The sequence below is a fragment of the Crotalus tigris genome, unplaced genomic scaffold (genome assembly GCF_016545835.1).
Source record: "Crotalus tigris isolate CLP2741 ecotype Arizona unplaced genomic scaffold, ASM1654583v1 scf7180000018371.15429387391:27106975, whole genome shotgun sequence".
NCBI lineage: Eukaryota > Metazoa > Chordata > Lepidosauria > Squamata > Viperidae > Crotalus > Crotalus tigris.
The window spans coordinates 12,989,918-13,008,427 of record NW_024096970.1 but is presented as its reverse complement, the minus strand read 5'-3'; the positions used below and the strand labels follow the sequence as shown (position 1 = coordinate 13,008,427).

Genomic DNA, 18,510 nt, shown 5'->3' with positions numbered 1-18,510 from the left:
CCGTCCCCATGTCCGCAATGGCTGTGGCATTGCGTAGTATCGTGAGGAAGCGGTTGGGATTAAATAATCCCCCTGAGGGGGGCTCAGGGGGAAGTTCCTCATCCTCTGACATAGAGATCCCAGGTTGATCCTCCTCTTGTGGTGAAGAATAACCACTCATGGAGGACTGGGCCGGGGAGATGGGTTCCTGAATGCCTGAGGACTCTTGAGGGGAGTTCCGAGTGTGGCATGGCTGAGATGGAGGGCCCCTGGTCGTGGTGGGCGGAGCGCTGTGCTAGGGCTCGGTCCACCACTTTGGTTAATAGGGCCTCTAGCCGTCCATCTGCCCAGATGTCCCCTCTGTCATTACCTTTGGGTGTGGTGGCCGCAGGTGGAGAGGTGGACTCAGTGGTTGTGCCTGCCGCCGTGGTTGTTTGTTGGGCTGATGTAGATGGCGGATCCAGTGGTTGCGGTGTTCCTGGAATGGACCACGCGCTCTGGGTTGATGTGGATGGACCCAATGATAATTCCATCTCGGTGGCCGCTATTTGAACCAATTCCAATTGGGCCTGCCTCTGCGCTCTGGAGAACTCCTTCTCCAGGGCCTGGTGCCTACGGCTGGCTTGCTTTTCCGCCAACTTGGAGGGCCTCTTGAGCGAGTGTTTTGTCTTCGCTTTGCACTTGCCTGCGCCTTCTGGTCAGAAGGTGTGTTGCAGCCGCAATTGGGAGATGGAGGGGTCGTGCTCATGGATTGAGGCAACGAGGGTCCCTCCATTCCGCTTGAGCAGTCCCAGAAAAACTGAGAAGACGCTCAGGCAGGGAAGTATTGGCGGGAGCGAAATTGGAACAAGTACCAGGACTGTTCCCCTGATCACCTGACCACAACAAAAATATTCTCTCTGGGCTAAGGTCACGGTAGCTGAGGGAGGTACCGAAGGCACGTTTGGAACCACTCTTTGGGTTCCGCCCGGAGGCCTTAGGTGACCAGGCAACGTGCACCAGTAGAAAAAGGAAAAGGGAGGCAAAAAAATATCAGTGGCGACCTCAAAAGGGTCTGTAGGCCTGACTTAATACACAGCAGGTATCAAATGGCGGTCACCTAGAGCGGAATTTATTCTTATTAATACTATTACTATTATACTAATAATAGGAACAACAATAATAGCAAAATAATAATAATAATAACAACAACAACAACAATAATGGTGATGATGATAATATTGTGTGTTCTGTCTTTAGGCCTGTTGGCCCTGCAGTCGCTTAATTTTTAGCTTTAAAAAAAAAAAATATTTTTTTTAATTATTATTATTATTATTATTATTATTAAAATTTATGTATCTATTTTTATTATTATTATATTTTGTCCTATTATTATATGTGTGTATCGGGGGTGGAGCGCTGGTTGTGTGCTCATATTCCGCCTCTATCAGTGATTCCAGATATGATGTAGAGCTTCCTTAAGCTCGGTTTGCCTTTCTCTGGCAAGAGATGGCAGCCACAGCTCGTTTCTCCCTGAAAAAAGGGCTTTGCGGATCCCAGGAGGGTTCTCTAGCCTCCGTTTCTTGGTTGGGGCTTACTCCCTTCCTGTGCTTCGTTTCCCTCTGAAAATAAGCTCCGCAGCCTCCCAGAAGCTGCTTGTGCCCGGGGATTTAAATTTGGCGCGCTGTGACGTTTTAAGGGAATCCCAGTCAGGGATTGCCTTTGTTGTCTGAAAACAGCAACTAAAATGGCGCCCGCGGTTGCCCTGGGCTGCTAGGGACTCTCCGATGATCCGAATTCAAGTTTGAATCCGGACCTGGAGATTGTTATTTTTTCCCCCAATTTGAGGAAAAAATCCCTTGGAAGGTTGGGGAGAAAAGCTCAGCAAGTGGTCTCTGCTGATGCCTTTTTCCCCCCCTTTTCCACCTCCAGAGCCCTGGGGCTGACTGGGATCCGTGGGGAGTTTCCCCCCCCCACACCCCCTTTTTCAATTTTAATATAGGATCAGGGATGATCCCAAGGAAAACTTAGTGGTTGGGGAAAAGGTTCAGCAAGTAGTCTCTGCTGATGCCTTCTTCCCCCCCTTTTCACCCACCAGAGCCCTGGGGCTGGCTGATATCTGTGGGGAAATTTCCCTCCCCACCAATCCCCTTTTTAATTTTAGGTTTGAGATCAGGACTGATCCCCAGAAAATTTTGTGGTTAAATTCCTATAGGTGGCAATTTTTTTTTTGGAAGGGGAAGCCAATTATCAAGGGATAATCAATCAATGGATTTCTTGTCTAACCTGATAAGCTGAGAGCCACGCCAAAACGAGTCTTCTTCGAGCAGAGACCAAGTTAAGAATGGACTCCACAGGAAGTGGGGGCGTGTCAAGCTTTGGCTACTTGGTCTCAAGAGCAGGCAGACAGAGAAAACCCATCCGTGGATTATCCATCTCCTGTACTGGAGAATTATCGATAGCTTGGGAAAAAACTGACAACAATACATTAATTTATAGTAATAAAAAAGCCCAATCAGCATTTTATAACATACAGGACTGAGAGAAACACTAAAAATCGACTAACAAGACCATGCTTAAGGAATTTATATTGCTCCGGATAAGCAATTTCACAGCTAAGAATAGTTGTACACAGGAATGGCCTCCACTAAGAGAACATGGCAATTCCTTTCCCTTCTGTGTAAGAGATTGGGGGGGGAGAGGGAGGGAGGGAGGGAGGGAGGGAGGGAGAGAGAGAGAGAGAGAGAGAGAGAGAGAGAGAGAGAGAGAGAGAGAGAGAGAATGGGAATGGAGGTCTGCAGAAAATGAGGGGAAAGGAAGTCCTATTGTGCAAATGACCACCCTTTCAAAACACAATTCATCATCATCAAACACTACGACTCTAGGCAAAATTGCGGGTCCAAATATATGCTATTTTGATTACAAAATAAATTGTAACATTTGTGTTGGTCAACCAGGAGCATTAACTTTGTATCTCAAGAAGAAAAAAAAAACTGCTTTGCTTACAAGTCCTCATTTCTGGAAATTTCTGGATGTCTAATTAAGACCTCAATAGCAATCCAGAGAGCTGCATAAACTTAATTTCTGTGCTAGTTCAGTGGACTTTTATTTTATTTTATTTCAAATAGATGAGTTCCCATTATGGTAAAAGTATTTTTGAAACCCCACTCTTCTTTACTTGGCTTGTTCTGTGGTTTAGATTCTGAATTTAGTTTTCAAAGTAACGATTTTATCAAGTATTCCTGAACTTGCGCAAAGGTATGGATTCTTTTTCCCTTCTGAGCAATATAAATATTGATATAAAGATATGCAGAGCCTGAGATGCAAAGGCAAAAGGTCTTCTGAGGATTTGAGTTCAGACTTGTGTACAACTCCTTCAAAAAACACTTGTCTTTTCTTTGTAGCTATGAAGAATAGCTGTGTTACCTGCCACTTCAAGAAAAGATGTAATTGCTTTAAGGCAGTGGTTCTCAACCTGTGGGTCGGGACCCCATTTGGGGTCAAACGACCATTTCACGGGGGTCGCCAAACCACGCTGTCCGCCATTTTTTCCCTTTTCCCTAGCTGTCCTACTCCCTCTTATTGGTGGCCACACCCACTTGGGGGTCACCACAATATGGGGAACTGTATTATGGGGTCACGGTATTAGAAAGGTTGAGAACCACTGCTTTAAGGAATTGCAGGCAAGTGCTATAGGAGCATTTCCAAGTGCTCCAAAACATCTCTTTGCCTTTGAATCATACTAAAAATGATTCAGTGTGATAGATTATATAAGTACTCCTTGCTTAATGACCATTCGTTCAACACCCATTCAAAGTAATGGTGCAGAACAAACAGTACTTATGCCGGACCCTCAAAGTTATGGTGATCAAAATTCAGGTGTTTGGCAACCTACCTGCACTTATCACTTTAGGGGCACTTCGATACCCTGCACCCTCACCCCCATCTCTGTCCATTTGGTAGCCCTGCACAAGGGAGCTCCTCTGTGGCAGCCCTGGGGCTGGCTCAGAGTCTCCAGCAGTCTCAGTCTCCACTCTGACTACCTCTGCCCCAGGCCTCTATTGCAACCCCAGCACCGCTACCCTTGAGGAGTGCCAATTCAAGCCATTTCAACCCAAGGCCAGTGGTGAGATTCAAATATATGAACAACTGATTCTCTGTGTGGATGCTGCTTCTGGAAGTCCGTTGTGGGCCTGGTCAACAGAAAATGAGCTACCGTTCTGCTGAACTGGTACGAACCGGCTGAATCCCACCACTGCCCAAGGCCCAGCCATCTCCACCGCTCTGTGCTCTGCAGCCCTGCCACAACCTTCACGGTGACCTTTACGGTCTTTTTCCCATTGCTGATGAGGCACCCCTAGCCTGACCCTATGTGAGGAAATTTCTGGCCCCATTAGCCTTTCTCTTCAAAGCTGCAAGCTCTGTACTTTGGATTGCCACCGCCGTTCTTGCAATGCTTCAGACGCTTTCTGAAAGCTTTCTGAAGCATTGCAGGAATGATGCACACTTTTTGGAGAACAGCATGAGCGGCCTTGGGAGGAAAGTCTGGCACGGCCAGCAGTTCACTCATGCAGGGCCATGCCACGCACATCTCATCAGCAGTGATAAATTACAAAATTTAGCTGGGCGGAGCAGGGCAGGACTGGCAGAGTGCAAAGTGAGGGAGTGGTTGGGCACTGGGTTGCTGGCTGTGGCACAGGACTCTATAGCAGCAGTGCTGGTGCTGAAGTAGAGGCTTGGGAGGAAATGGCAGCTTATTAAAACTACAAAGGCACCAGGCCTCTATTTCAGCCCCACTGCAAAGACTGCTGCTGTTTGGCAGGCCAAAAAGGGCAGAGACAAGGAGGGAGAGGTGGGGGTGGTTTCAAGAGCAGGCAGAGTTCCTTACCTTACTGAAGCTCAAGACTGGGGGGAACAAACCGGGAAAGGCTTGGATCAGGATAGATCTTTGCTCAGTGGGATTCAGTTAATGACAACAATGGGGATTGCTGTCACTAAATGAAGTCACATAATGTTGCACTTTGACAGCATTGTTTAACTATGGAAATTCCAGTCCCAATTACCATCTTAACTTGAGGACTACCTGTAACTGCTATTTAGAAAATATGAATGTTGCTTGCCTCCTGTTAAATGACCTTAACTCTTCCCAATGCATTCTAAGTTGGCTTTCTTAATGTAAAATAAATTTAATGTCAACCAATGAGCACACAAAAATCTTAATATATTGCCATACATATGAGAAGAGAGAAACAGACAGACACATAATGGTGAAACACAGCAAAAAGGTTGTTGTTCCAATGAGCTTGGAATGTAAAATAAGGAACAGGCAGTCATATGAAAAGAAGCACAGGCACAGTGTAAATAGGGATTTAATAATTGAAATATGTATGCTACTCTTTATTACAGGTGTGGTCACTGTAAGTCAGATTTTCTTGACCTACTCCTTTCCAGATTTGTTAGGACTACAACTCTCAAAAATTTTAATGGCATGCAAGAGGAAGTAAAAAGCTTTGCAGGTGGTTAATGAAAAAGCAGGATTTTGAAGAGAGATTTGAAAGAAGAAAGAGAAATAGCATCTTACAAGATGTTGAGAAAATACAGGAAGAGGATAATCTTCTGAGAAAGCAGGAAGCCTTTGAACTGAACTAGGGAAGTGAAAGTCACCGGAAAGGATGTGTTGGAATGTAAGAATTCAGAGATAGAAAAATACACGTTCTTGGAAGTTTTTGAAAATCAGGACAATACACCAAATACAAAACCAGTTGAAAATATATGCTCTCCTCCAGATATTAAGGGTAAATAATTATAATTCACTTTTTAGGAGAATATTTTAGAAAGCCAGAGAAAGGCAGGATAGAAAACTAACATAACAATATTTGTACATAGAAGATAAATTTTACTTTAGTTGTGTAGCTGATGGCTAATGCTACCAGCAACACAAGGCTCTTTCAAAAACCATCCAGGGACAAGGTCTGTAGCTGAAGAAAATAGACCTTTTTTACACAAATTATATCCAAAATCAGAATTTATTGATATTACATTCTTAACAGACGCTTTCAACATACTTCAATATTTCTAATCTCTATTGCATTTTATTTTTTAAAATATTTAGGAACAGAACTAAAGGGAAACAAAAGAAAAAGGAAAGAGAAAAGGCAATTTATAAATGGTAAGAATAAGAAAAAAATACTTGCTTTTATTACTCTGTAATATTGACTCAAGACAGTATCTAAAGATAACATCTCAGTTTGGCAATTTAAAAACTATTCTTAGCAGCAAGTCAACAACAATAAGAATAACCCATCAAAATCACAATTGACAAGAATATCTAGCTAATCTAAAACAGTCTGTGAAGAATTTAGTGTTTTAAGCTCTTGAGAAACCCCAAAATTAAATATTACAGAAATCTATGTTCAGAATAACCCACTTCAATATTTAATATTGAAAGCTGTAGTACTTGCTAAAATACAAAAAATATTGGAGTCAGTAATTAAATTCACATACTGCACTAAGCCATGATTTTGCTTAGGCATGCTTATTGTATAAGTCATGGTTGACTGGGTTTGTACAACACACTAAGCCAAAGGCAAACAAATTATATGATGGCTTACTAGTAAATTGGGCGAGCCGGGTCAATGTGTTAAGTGTTTATTTTCAGGCAAACGTATCTTTTTTGCTATGACAGAACATCTTTATTCATGAAGGGCTATGGGATTAAAAATGTATTTATATGTTGACTTTAGCACGGAAAACTAAAATTATTTTTTGTATGGCGTCACAAAATCCTTAGATGTTGTAGTTTCTTTACAGTAACTCTATTCTCTCGAAAAAAAATACCCCAAATCAGTTTAATTAGATTAGCGATTTTATGTTTGCAATCCTCATTTATCCAGATTTTCATTCCAGATGCCTTAATAGCCACATACTTCTTTCACAGGAAACTTCAATCTGATGTGCTCCAGATGCATTACAGGAAAATAGAAAGTTTTGGAAAGCTGCTTTAGAGACTATTCTATAATAATGAAAGTACTATATACTTTTACTGAGTCTTTCCTCAAACAAGTATTGGCAAAGGCAACAATTCTATAACTAACTCTTTGTTTAAAATATTTACAGGCAACTTTCAGAGTAAAGCCCATGCCAAGATCATCAGTCATGGCACAGACTTCATTAAGATATTATGAACACATAAGAATACAGTATTGTATAAAAGCTTAAGGCTTGATCCCTACTTAGTCACACTGAGAATATACTTAGTGAAATCAGTGGGATTTAGGCTGGTCATGACTAGCAAATCTCAGCAATTTTAATAGCTCTATTTGCAAAAATTATGGGACTTGAAAGTCAATCATTTAGAAACCACAAATTTTAGGGATGCCTGATCTTCTGCCACAAATGTTAGGCAGTATTTAGAAGCTGTGCATGATTATCATGAATTACCTCCCATTCTTCAGAATTATTTTCAGAACAGAACTTTCTCACTGGCAAGACTTCTGTCTGTTTGCTTTACTGCACAGGTAATCCTCGACATACGACCACAACTGAGCACAACATTTCTATTGCTAAGCAAGACATTTGTTAAGCGAGGTTTGCCCCATTTTATGACCTTTCTTGCCAGTTGTTAAGTGAATAACTGCAGTCAATTAAGTTAATACCATGGTTGTTAAGTGAATCTGGTTTCCCCATTGATGTGCTTGTCAAAAGGTTGCAAAAGGTGTTATATGATCCCGGAACACTGCAACCGTCATAAATATGAGTCAGTTGCCAAGCTTCTGAATTCTGATTATGTGACCATGGAGATGCTGCAACGGTTGTAAGTATGAAAACTGGTCACTGGTATAAGTTAATTTTTTCAGTGCCATTGTAACTAAACAGTCACTAAATGAACTGTTGTAAGTCAAGGGCTATTTGTACTGTACTGTACTGTACTGTACTGTGTTCTAGATTTACAAGCAGATGGCAGCACATACTAATATGCAGACATCTCTCATTCATAAAGTTGCTGCAGGGTAAAACTACGTACATCAGTTACTGCATCTTGCTTTCTCTGATAGGCTGCTGAGCTTAATTACACTAAAAAGGAAAAAAAGGTTAACTCACTGACGTTCTTAAAAAATATATCCAAGTATTACATACTGAACTAAAATCCTCCCCCACCCCCACAACCACCACCGTTTCTAAGCAATTTAAAGACCTGAAACATCAAAGTCTGGTCTCATTGGTATCACTGGCATCTTTAGTTGTTCCAACTGTTGTAGGAAAGCTGCATTTTTAGGGAAAGGATCTTTGCTAGGGATAGCAACTGGGAAGAACAGGGAGCTAAACATAGTCCTCAACTTACGACCACAACTGAGTGCAAAATTTCTGTTGCTAAGCGAGACAACTGTTAAGTAAATTTTGCCCCATTTATGACTTTTCTTGTCACAGCTGTTAAGTGAATCACTGCATTTATTAAGTTAGTAACATGGTTGTTAAGTTAACATGGCTTTCCCATTGACATTGTTTGCTAGAAGGTTGCAAAAGGGGATCACATAAATATGAACCAGTTGCCAAGCATCTGAATTTTGATCACATGACTATGGAGATGCTGCAACAGTCATAAGTGTGAAAAAATGGTCATAAGTTACTGTTTGAATGGTCACTAAATGAACTGTTGAGAGTCGAGGACTACCTCTCTCTCTCTCTCTCTCTCTCTCTCTCTCTCTCATTTTCATCAAGTTTTTCTCTTTTTGCAGATTTGTATATTTCTAGCCTTCATACAATTAGGTACAATATAGATATTTGCATTTATAGTAATCAAATATTTGCAATTCAAGCAAATCTGATAAAAAAAATATTCTTACTTTATACTCCAGTATACTTGGCTTAAAATTAGCAAAATGACAAATGAATGAAACTACGGGTATGTTCAAGATACAAGGAGGAGGTATGTAATTCTTACATTTATTTTATCTATTAGACATGCTATTTGAAAATGCAGTCCTAAAAATGCTTACTCAGAATCAAAGTTCACTGAGTTCATATGCTTGTAAGATTGTAGTCTAAGGTTGTAATAATAAGATTCTTATTTTGGGATTAAACCTCCTGAATTAAAACCTGTGAGTATATAAACTTAAAAATCTATATATCAAAAGTTCACAGGTGCAAAAGTTGTGAATTTGGCTAATTCTCAGTCACAAGGTCAACAATGAAGAATACTAAAAGATGTAATTCAGCATTATTTGGCAGGATCACATATTGAGTACTTATTCAAGGAACACAGTACAACTTCAGAATAGTGCAAAACAGTCTGAACATTAATGTAGCTGGATAAAATTGGGATAATGTTATACCAAATTATTTAGCACTCTTTAAAACAACATTTTTTTTACCAATTCGTTTACAATTTATTTTAGCAGACTATTAACACCATTATTTTCATCATTACCATTAAGATTTTTATCAAACCTCTTAAGATTTTTAGCACTAATACCATTTTGTGTAAAAGAATTATACAGACCAAATTAAAGCCACTACTGTAATTTATGACATTTGCAATTTCCCGACTAGATTCAAATTTTCTAAGGTAGAAGGCAATCTTAAAGTCTATCAAATAAGTTCATTTAGATATATGTTCATGATTTATCACTCTTTCAGAGAGGTTGAAGATCTATAGATACTAAAAAAAAACCCAAAAGTTTACACTGATTGGTAGAAGAAATCAGCATAAGTTAACTAAACGTATTCACGGTCAACCAAGAATTATAAATTATGAAATTTATATAAATTATGAAATAATTTATATAAATTTATGAGTTATGAGATGAAGAGAGTTTTGATTGAAGTATTAGAGGTGTTAAGCTATTGAAAATGTTCATACTTGTCTTGTTGATGGGGAAGTTATTTTTTCTATATTTCTTTTTTTCTTTTTTATATATTTCTCCTCCTTTTTGCAATTTCTATTTTTTTCTTGTTTATATTTTCTTACTTTTTGTTAGTTTATTTTTGTAATTTTAAATTTCAATAAAATTGTTATAAAAATGTATTTGCAATCAAGTATACACTATAATAAGTATATCATCTGGCACACATCCAGTGGCAACCAGGGTCGCACCTTTTGCATTAGCAAGTCATGCTTGTTCAACCGTAGCAGCAAAAAGACAAGTTGAACTCTTGCCTCAGGTAGTTTAAAGACTTCTTAAGAACCAAGGTAGATGTTCAGAAATCTCATATGGTACAGTACTAGACTATATCATCTTAGAATTATTATTTATCTGAATGCTGTATCCTATGCTCTAATAAAACTTTATACCACAGAGGGTGAGGGCTAGGTAGGAATCTTTTGTCCTGACTTTTTAATGTGCTAGGAGTGTTATTTGCATTGCATGTTGGGTTATTCAGCTAAACTGTAAAGTAGCTGCCATAAAAGAGCCATTGATGTATATTTGATAACAAGAAACAGATATATGAATAATCTCACTAACTAAAATGACATTGCTCCAGTCTACATTAGTAAGTCAAATTTCAGTGTTCAAAGTCCCATCCTATTATTTTTTAAAGAATTCAAAACAACAGCATTTTCCCACAGGAAAGATTCTTATAAATAATTTCAAAATCTTATTTCCATCTGGATTCTTAATCTGTTTATATCATCAGTCTGTCTTTCTGATATTTCCCAAAAGCACTCTGATAGCCTATCACACCAAAACACTATTAAGAAGGGGAAAAATAAAATATATAAAGCATAATTCTGAACTCAAGAAAAGAAAGCTGATGTAACAAATCTAGATATAAAACTATTCTGATTGTAGCTTGTTTCTTTTATGCATGGAGTTATTATAGAAAATGTTTATTATTTACTGCCTGGGAAGTAGAGCAGATTATAATCCATTTACTCAGTAAGTCTATACACATTCCATACATTGGTACAGCAAAAGCCACTAATCTAGAAGATTACTGATTATAGGCAAGCATTCTTTGCTCTTTGAGAACAGTTTTGAATTTTTCCTGTTTAAATATATTTAATTCACAAGAGAGAACAAATATAAAGTTATTTTAGTTTAATCACAAGTAGCATTTTGGAGCATGAGTTTCTAGCCTTGCAGAAAATCTTCATAAAAGAAAAGGTTCTGCTATTGAAACTTGGTTCTTTTATATATCCACCACTGAGAAAGACAAAAAGCAAACTGAACAGCCATTTCAGTAGCAGAGTGTAATAATATATAAGAAAAAAAAGGAAAAAGGCAATATACTACATGCAGTGTTGGTAAAACGGGTGTGTTAGAGGCTGATATTAAAACATTCTTATCAGAAGACGTGAAAAATGGTATTAAAAGGGAAGGGGGAGGGGAGAACCAGGATAGAAACTGGGAAGTGGGGAAACCACTCCTGATTCCAAATTTGAGCACGTGGATGTCGAAGTGAAAAGGAAAGGATTATGTTGGGATATGATGGTATCAATGAATGGAATGCAAGCCTCACACAACATTAAAAAGGTTATGGAAAACGACAGGGACAAAAGCGAAGGGTGGCCAGCAACGTGATTCTGCCCGTCTTTGCCCACCTAGGGTCAAAGAGGCTCATGCTGGAGAAAAGATGCACGGGGCTTCAGCTTCAGACAAGAAGGAATGGGAGAGAAAGACCCGGCCTGTTGCAAAGTTTCTAGGGCACGAAAAGCGATGCCACCTCCCGGGGTTATCCGAGGATGCTTCCCTAGAGGAGTCCAAAGAGAGCCATCCCCGGGGAAGGGGCACTCACAGGGCTTCCCTTAAGGACAGGGGTCGGCTTTTTCCACCCCACCATCCACTCCGTCCCCAGCCGATCTGCCGACACTCCGACCCGCGCGCCTCCCTCACCATCAGCACTTTGGCCGCGCTCTCCAGCTGAGCGATCACTTCGGAGGCTCCCCCCGCCACCGCGGCCGCCGCCATCATGGTCTCTCTTCAATGACGCGCCATGCAATGCATTCTGGGACGAGGCGGCCGCCCAGCCAATCCGGGATCTCGGAGAGCAGAAGGGGCCCGGAGGGAGCGCTGGAGAGGGGAGGTCGTGCCGGCCCCGCGGAGCGGTCGTGAGGCGCTTCCCGCCGGCTGCGGGGGTGGCGGAAGCGGCGGGTTGTCCCTTGAAATGGCTTCAGGGAAAATGGCGAGAGAGCAGTTCCGCCGGGTCGGGGCGGAGAGGGGGGATGCGGGCATACGGCTCGACCCTTCCCCACCATGCGCAGTCATAAAGCCAAAGGGGCTGAGGTGGCGACGGTTTGGAGCGGGTTGTCGGAAGCCTAAACGCTCCCTCAACGAGGACGCCAACATCCACCAGTTCCCAAAAACTCGAGATTTAAACTCTTCGCCAGCTAAACTGTGAGAAACGCCGGTGGATCTGGGATTGGTTGTTTCCATTCTCAGTCCCCTATAACTCCAGTCCACTGCCAGCCATAAAGTATTCGAGGGAGGGTCATCCAGGTCAAAGGATTTGTTCTCCAATCAAGTTGGAAGCTAATGCAATCCATCTACGTCGAGATTTTTGTGCATTTGGGTTTTGTTTTTTAAAAAGGTGGATTCTCCCAAAAGGCACAATGCACAGTTAAGGCAATACTTAAGTTAGTTACGTCTTCCCAGTTCCTTATTTATAGAAATTTTGAAAGACAACAGAAAAGTGATTGAATTTTGCATAATACTACATGATGTGGAATTTATATAATTCTATGTCTAAGATTAATTATGGAACCAACCATGTGTATTTCCATTAGGATGGCCTTCTGTTCTTTTAAATAATTCAGTATAGTAAGAATTGTGTAAGAAAATGTAATGCATGATCATATCGCATAGCCAGCTTAAATATCAGATGTTGCAACTCACAGTGTGGAGATTCTTAGGGTACATCATATTTGTCTACCAAATACATTTCATCTGGCCCAAAGTTTTCTGTACTTGAATAGCACCATCAATCTGAGACACTAAGGCAATATTGAAAACAAAATGAAGCAAGTACTGTAAGTAAATATTGATCCTTTCTTGGCTGGCAAGGCATATACTACAATAAATTATTTCCCAAGACAAAGGCTCAGGTAAGCAGTCATGTAACAACACCACAATGCTATTATGAAAGAATTCACATCACTGCTGTGTATCAAATGCTAACTCTATTCATAGTATGGTCATTGTTTAATCTGCCTTTTTCTCCCACCTATTCTACGGTATGTCAAGAGCTAGAAATGAATGTCTTTGGGGTAGAGATATTGTATCCATTCCTTGTTTTAATAACAAACTGATTTAGTATAATACAAGGTTGTTTATTTTTTACTAGGTGAAGACTATATAATCTGTGCACTTCAGAATATCTTTTGACCATTTAACTCATTCATCTGCATTATGTGTAGCATATTCTGAATATGATCTCATCTGGACCAAAGGTCTAAGCATAGAGTGCAGTTGCAGCATTCTTGATCCTTTATGATTAAATTATGTACACAGTATTGGTTTTTCTTTCAGGAGTTTTCAACTCAAGCCCAATCTGCATTCATCTTCACTTCTTTCATCCTCAAAATGCAGAAAACTCTGCAAACCCTCTGAGTCACCCAGTATCCACTTTTAGTTGACCAATAGGGGAATGCAAAGAAATCATTACTGTAGTAGCTCCCCTATCACAGCCCTCACTGCTCCCTCTTAACATTTTTAATTCATTGTGAATTGGATCATTTGATCATGTCTCAGAAACGGGGGGGGGGGAGAGACAGCAGTTGCATTAAGGAAAGGCTTTCTAGCTGCAGATTTGCATTTCTTCCCTAATTTAAAATCCTCGTCTACATTGTGAAGGTGACAGGGCAAAGGCACTGGGCTTTTGCAACCATTTACTTTTCCCACTGCCTTTCATCATGGTTGCACATTGTGACAGGAGTAGAGAAGAGGAAACATGCATGTTAAATACTTACAGATGATACCTGGGGCTGGACACGGAGACAGGAGGAAAGCAAGAGTTCCTGTCAACTAGAAATAAACCACCCACAAGCTGCAGCAACACAAAAGGAGAAAAGAGCTTTGCTGCAAACTCAGATAAACCAATAAAGAACCAGGGAGAAAATTGAATCTCTTGGATATTGCCAATAAAGTCATGGAAGGGCAGAGACTCAGATCTGATTCTGAGCCAGGGCAAAGAATGAATTGGAAATGGCTTGCTTCATTTGTTTTTTGGGGAGGATTACAGTTCCTGACCCAGTTCCTACAGTACACCTAAATTAAAATATCATTTGGATGGTTTGGTCTTAATGTTCTGTGTGAATCTACTCTGCCTTATAGATTATATTCGCAATAAAATATTCATGATATGCACTAATATGGAGCCCTGACTTTTACCTGTGTCCATTTTTTAATCTTTCAATTCTTCAGGTTTTTTTACATCACCTTCAACTTTGTTTGCTAAAAAGCAATCTTCTATACCTGGCTTAAAATTAAATATAAAGAAGACCAAAATAATGACAATGGATACAGCAATCAGCCCTAGAATTGACAATAAAGATATCAAAGTGGTGGATAACTTCTGCCTTTAAGATCACCAGTACTAATAAAAGGACAAGCAATCAAGAAATAATCACAGAATAGCACTTGAGAGGCCAACTGTGAAGGCCTTGGAAAAGATATTCAGATGTTGTGATGTGTCTATACCTCCAAAATCAGAATTGTATGAGCAATTCTCTGTGTGACGCTATAGAAAGCAAAAGTTGGACTTTGAAGAAACAGGATAGAAAGAACTTTGAACTTTTGAACTATGGTATTGAAAAAGATTTGGATTTCTTTTATCTCACCATAATCTTAGTTGCAGTTCTTCCTGTTTCTCAGGGTTATTGCTTCTGCATTTAAATATAATGATTATAATTGCCAATAATTTTTATTTCCAAGGGAGTCATAGGTCTGTATGGGTCCAGAGGCTTTCTTAGAAGTGAAAATCATGTTAAAAACTAGCATTTTGTTTCACAGCATGCCAACTTCTCATTTTGAAAATTAGTTAATTTTCTACATGAATCAGGTGCATAGAAAACCTGGTAAGTGCCGAGGATGGACACAGAAACAACAATGATTTATGGTTTGATCATTAACCATAATTGAATAAAATATAAGTTGATTTGACATAAACCGTAGTGACTGGATTCACATACCACAGTTATTTAAAACTAAATACACAAAGTACCGTAGTATACTATTCATAATAAAGAATAATATAAAAATGATCACAACGTTATAATCTCACAACTTATTTCATAAGGAACTATTAACAGCAGCATCATTGGACAAAGTGTTCTTGCAGGTGCATCATTAATCTTCCGGACAGATTGTACCTTAGCACTTGAAATAACGAGTCTTATGAAGCTAAATTATTCTACTTAAATTGTACTTGTCCATATGGTGGATATTTTATCTAGATACGTTTCATTAGTTCTTCACTAATTAGTTCATTAGGAATTACAGAGAAAAACTCCAAATGGCTTATTCTCAAATGTAATGAGAGTGACTTATGGATATGAGCAATGTAATAACATAAAAACACATGCAAACCAATGTACTGTGCTGCTTTTAAAAAAATCCTTCCCATATGCTGATGGGATCTATGCTGATAAAATTAATTTGAGAACAGAATTTGGAGTTTAGTAACTAGAATGTAGCGAAGAATTCAGTAACAACCAAATATGCAGATTTGTGAAAAAAATGGGTAAATTCTGTTAGTATCAGTAGAGAGCAGTTGTGAATTCCATCTCATCACTGTAAAGTGTTATGGTGATATCATTTCTTCAGATTGTATGTATAATCAGTGCTTTTTTTGTAAAAACAAAAAACAGTGGCAGAACTCACACACGTCATACACCCCCCCCTTGCCTATCCTACAAGGTTTACTGTTGTAGTTAAAAAAAAAAAAAACCTTTCAATTTTTAGTGTATCTAAAAGACTAGGATTTTGTTCAAGGTAAGTTAATAGTATTAATGTTACCATTTACTGCGTGGCTTTGAATTACAAGAAGGCATTTTATTAATCTTTTGGGACATTTACCACTGGCATACCCATTTCGTTTAATGAAATGTCAGCTTTCTATATGGAATGAAATTGGCCAAATAAAACAAAATTTGGTTGGTTGTAAAAGATTGAATTATTTTTAAGAAGTTGTCAAGCTTAATATGGATAGTGACTTGAAACAAATTAGAGTTGAAACTGTCAGTGAACAGATTACTTTTAATTTACGTTTAAGTCAAACCCAATTTAATAAATAGATCTGATTAAACCTCATACTGTAGGCCTACCTTTACATTTTACCAATACATAATAATAATACTTCCAAATCACAACATTGGCTTTATTCTTATTCTTCTACTCTGCAGTTTGAACATGAAGTATAAAAGGCTAAAAAGAGATTTTTGTAGACATCCCAGCCTTTGAACTACCCAAGGAACCGAAATAGCAAAGTTTCACTGTTGGGCAAGCTTCCATGCCAGCTGCCTTTCTTTCCTCTCGCTTCATCTCTTTTTAACCTCACACTCCCTCTGTAAGGGAAGGCAGAAGACTCACTCACCCTCTCGTGAAAGATGGCCTCCATGTTTATGTGTCTCCCACCGCCACCATCGGCTTCCACACCACATGGTCCAACCCAGCCAATCAAGCCACGCTCTGGCTGTGGTGCTCCGGCACCTCATGACTCCTCCTACAGGAGGCAGATAGCGCCGGAGGGGACCCTGCTCGCATTGTACTGCCAGCGGGGCATTTTCAAAAACAAACGAGGATAGGAAGAGAAACAATAGGAAAAGAATGCAACTCTGGAAAATCCGTCAAAAAAAGGTGCCGGAATTCTGTTCCAGTGCGTTCTATGACAAAAAAAAAGCCCTGTGTATAATATTATTTACCACTTGAAGAAAATTGGCTGAACAATATTCATTGAAGAACAATGCTTTTAAAGTTTAATTTTTTACTTATTTTTATCCCACCTATATTAGTTTTATAAATAACTGAAGATGGCAAACACACTGAACATTTCTTCTTCCTCTTCTTTTCACCACAACAATAATCTTACGAGGTAGGTTGAGCTGAGAGAGAGTGACTGACCCAAGGTCACCTCACTGGCTTTTATGCCCAAGGCAGGGCTAGAACTCTCAGTCTCCCAGTTTCAATCCTGGTGCCTTAACTGTTAGACCAAATTGGCTCTAAATTCAACTAAATCTTTTATATATTAGTATCATCAAAAAAATTGAACCATTACATAGTTTTTCTCTATCTGGTGCACACCACCAGGTGTGTGCAGCTTCAGTTCCCATAATCCTTAGCTGGCATGCTTTGCTGGCTATGGGTTAAAGGAATTATTCAACTTTCCTGGAAGACACCAGATTAAGAAACGTTGATACAGTACCAACAGTATTCTTACAAATGGGCTACGTTCTGAGAGTTCATAAGTCCATTTGCAAGTCTAACAAGCATATATCAACGCTACTAACATCGGATGTTCTTGCTTTAACAACAGATGAAAATGCAGCCATTTTCTCTATGCTTTTAGAATTAGTTGGTGCTGGGAGAGGGGATTGGAATTGGAAAGAGAGTTCAGTTAGTCATAATAATAACTCTGCTGTGGAAATCCAAGGACAAAATGGGTCCAGAGCCGATAATGTTTTAGCAGGCTGGAGAGCTGGGGAGAAAGCCCCCACTTCAAGCTAATTGGGGAATATAATTTATGACTGGTTATTGGGGGTGGGAATTGTACTTTGTTATTTTGTATCCAGGGGAGGGGAATTTAGTTTTCGGGTTCAACTATGTAGTGCTGATACTTTGTTTCCCAAATAGAAGATTCTTTAAGGAAAACAGTGCCTCAAAGTTCTTTTGAAGGGTTTCATCTGTCGGAACCATGACAGCATAAAAACATGCATAATATACAGCTCTTATTTTACAGTATACAAACAGTGAACAGTGCAAGAGGAAGGCGGGAAAGGGTTAGTTTCTGATGTGCCACTTCCTTCTCCCACTCCTAGAACCTTTTAGGTTGGGGTTGCAGACAGGCTCGTTTATATTAATGAAAATTCAAAATTTGAAAGTTCGTAAGTTGAGTAATGTCTATATAAGACTACTTGAAACACAAGTCTTCTTTACCACTAGGGGGCCCTTTGTAACCATAACAGGTATAATGTACATCTCAGTTTTATTTGTCATAAATCTCACCTATAGTTCCTAACACAAACTTATTAGCCTGCTAGACCTCCAAATGTTATAGAATCAGCAAATACTGCATCCAGACTGAAGGGAAGCACCATTGCTTCATTGTTTAATGCCCACAAGGGCTTTGTTTTGTGGAGAGTGGAAAGCTTAAGTCACAGATGGAAAACCCTGACTATAAAACTCACTGCATTCTGGTTTTGCTAGGTATGTATATATGTTGCCATTAATTATTCTGCAGGAATTCAAATTACACAATTTAAAATCGTTTCCACTCCCTTGCTTCCCTTGAAGACTGTTATGTTTCTTGCTACTCAAGGTATAGTACTGACACTACTCTGATAAATCGCCCCTCCTTGCTACAGTTACTATTATATTGTCCAGCAACAATGCCGGCTCC

The 18,510-nt window shown here is 39.5% G+C and overlaps 1 protein-coding gene across 1 annotated transcript in view; it reads right to left on the bottom strand.

The window, feature by feature from the left end:
* The window catches only part of XPO4 (exportin 4), a 92,661-nt gene extending 78,405 nt beyond the window's left edge, over positions 1-14,256 (bottom strand). The window contains exon 1 of the mRNA XM_039351471.1: positions 11,793-14,256. Coding sequence (XP_039207405.1) covers positions 11,793-11,870 — 78 coding nt within the window. The 5' untranslated portion in view covers positions 11,871-14,256. The remainder of the gene's footprint in view (positions 1-11,792) is intronic.
* Positions 14,257-18,510: the final 4,254 nt, after the last annotated feature.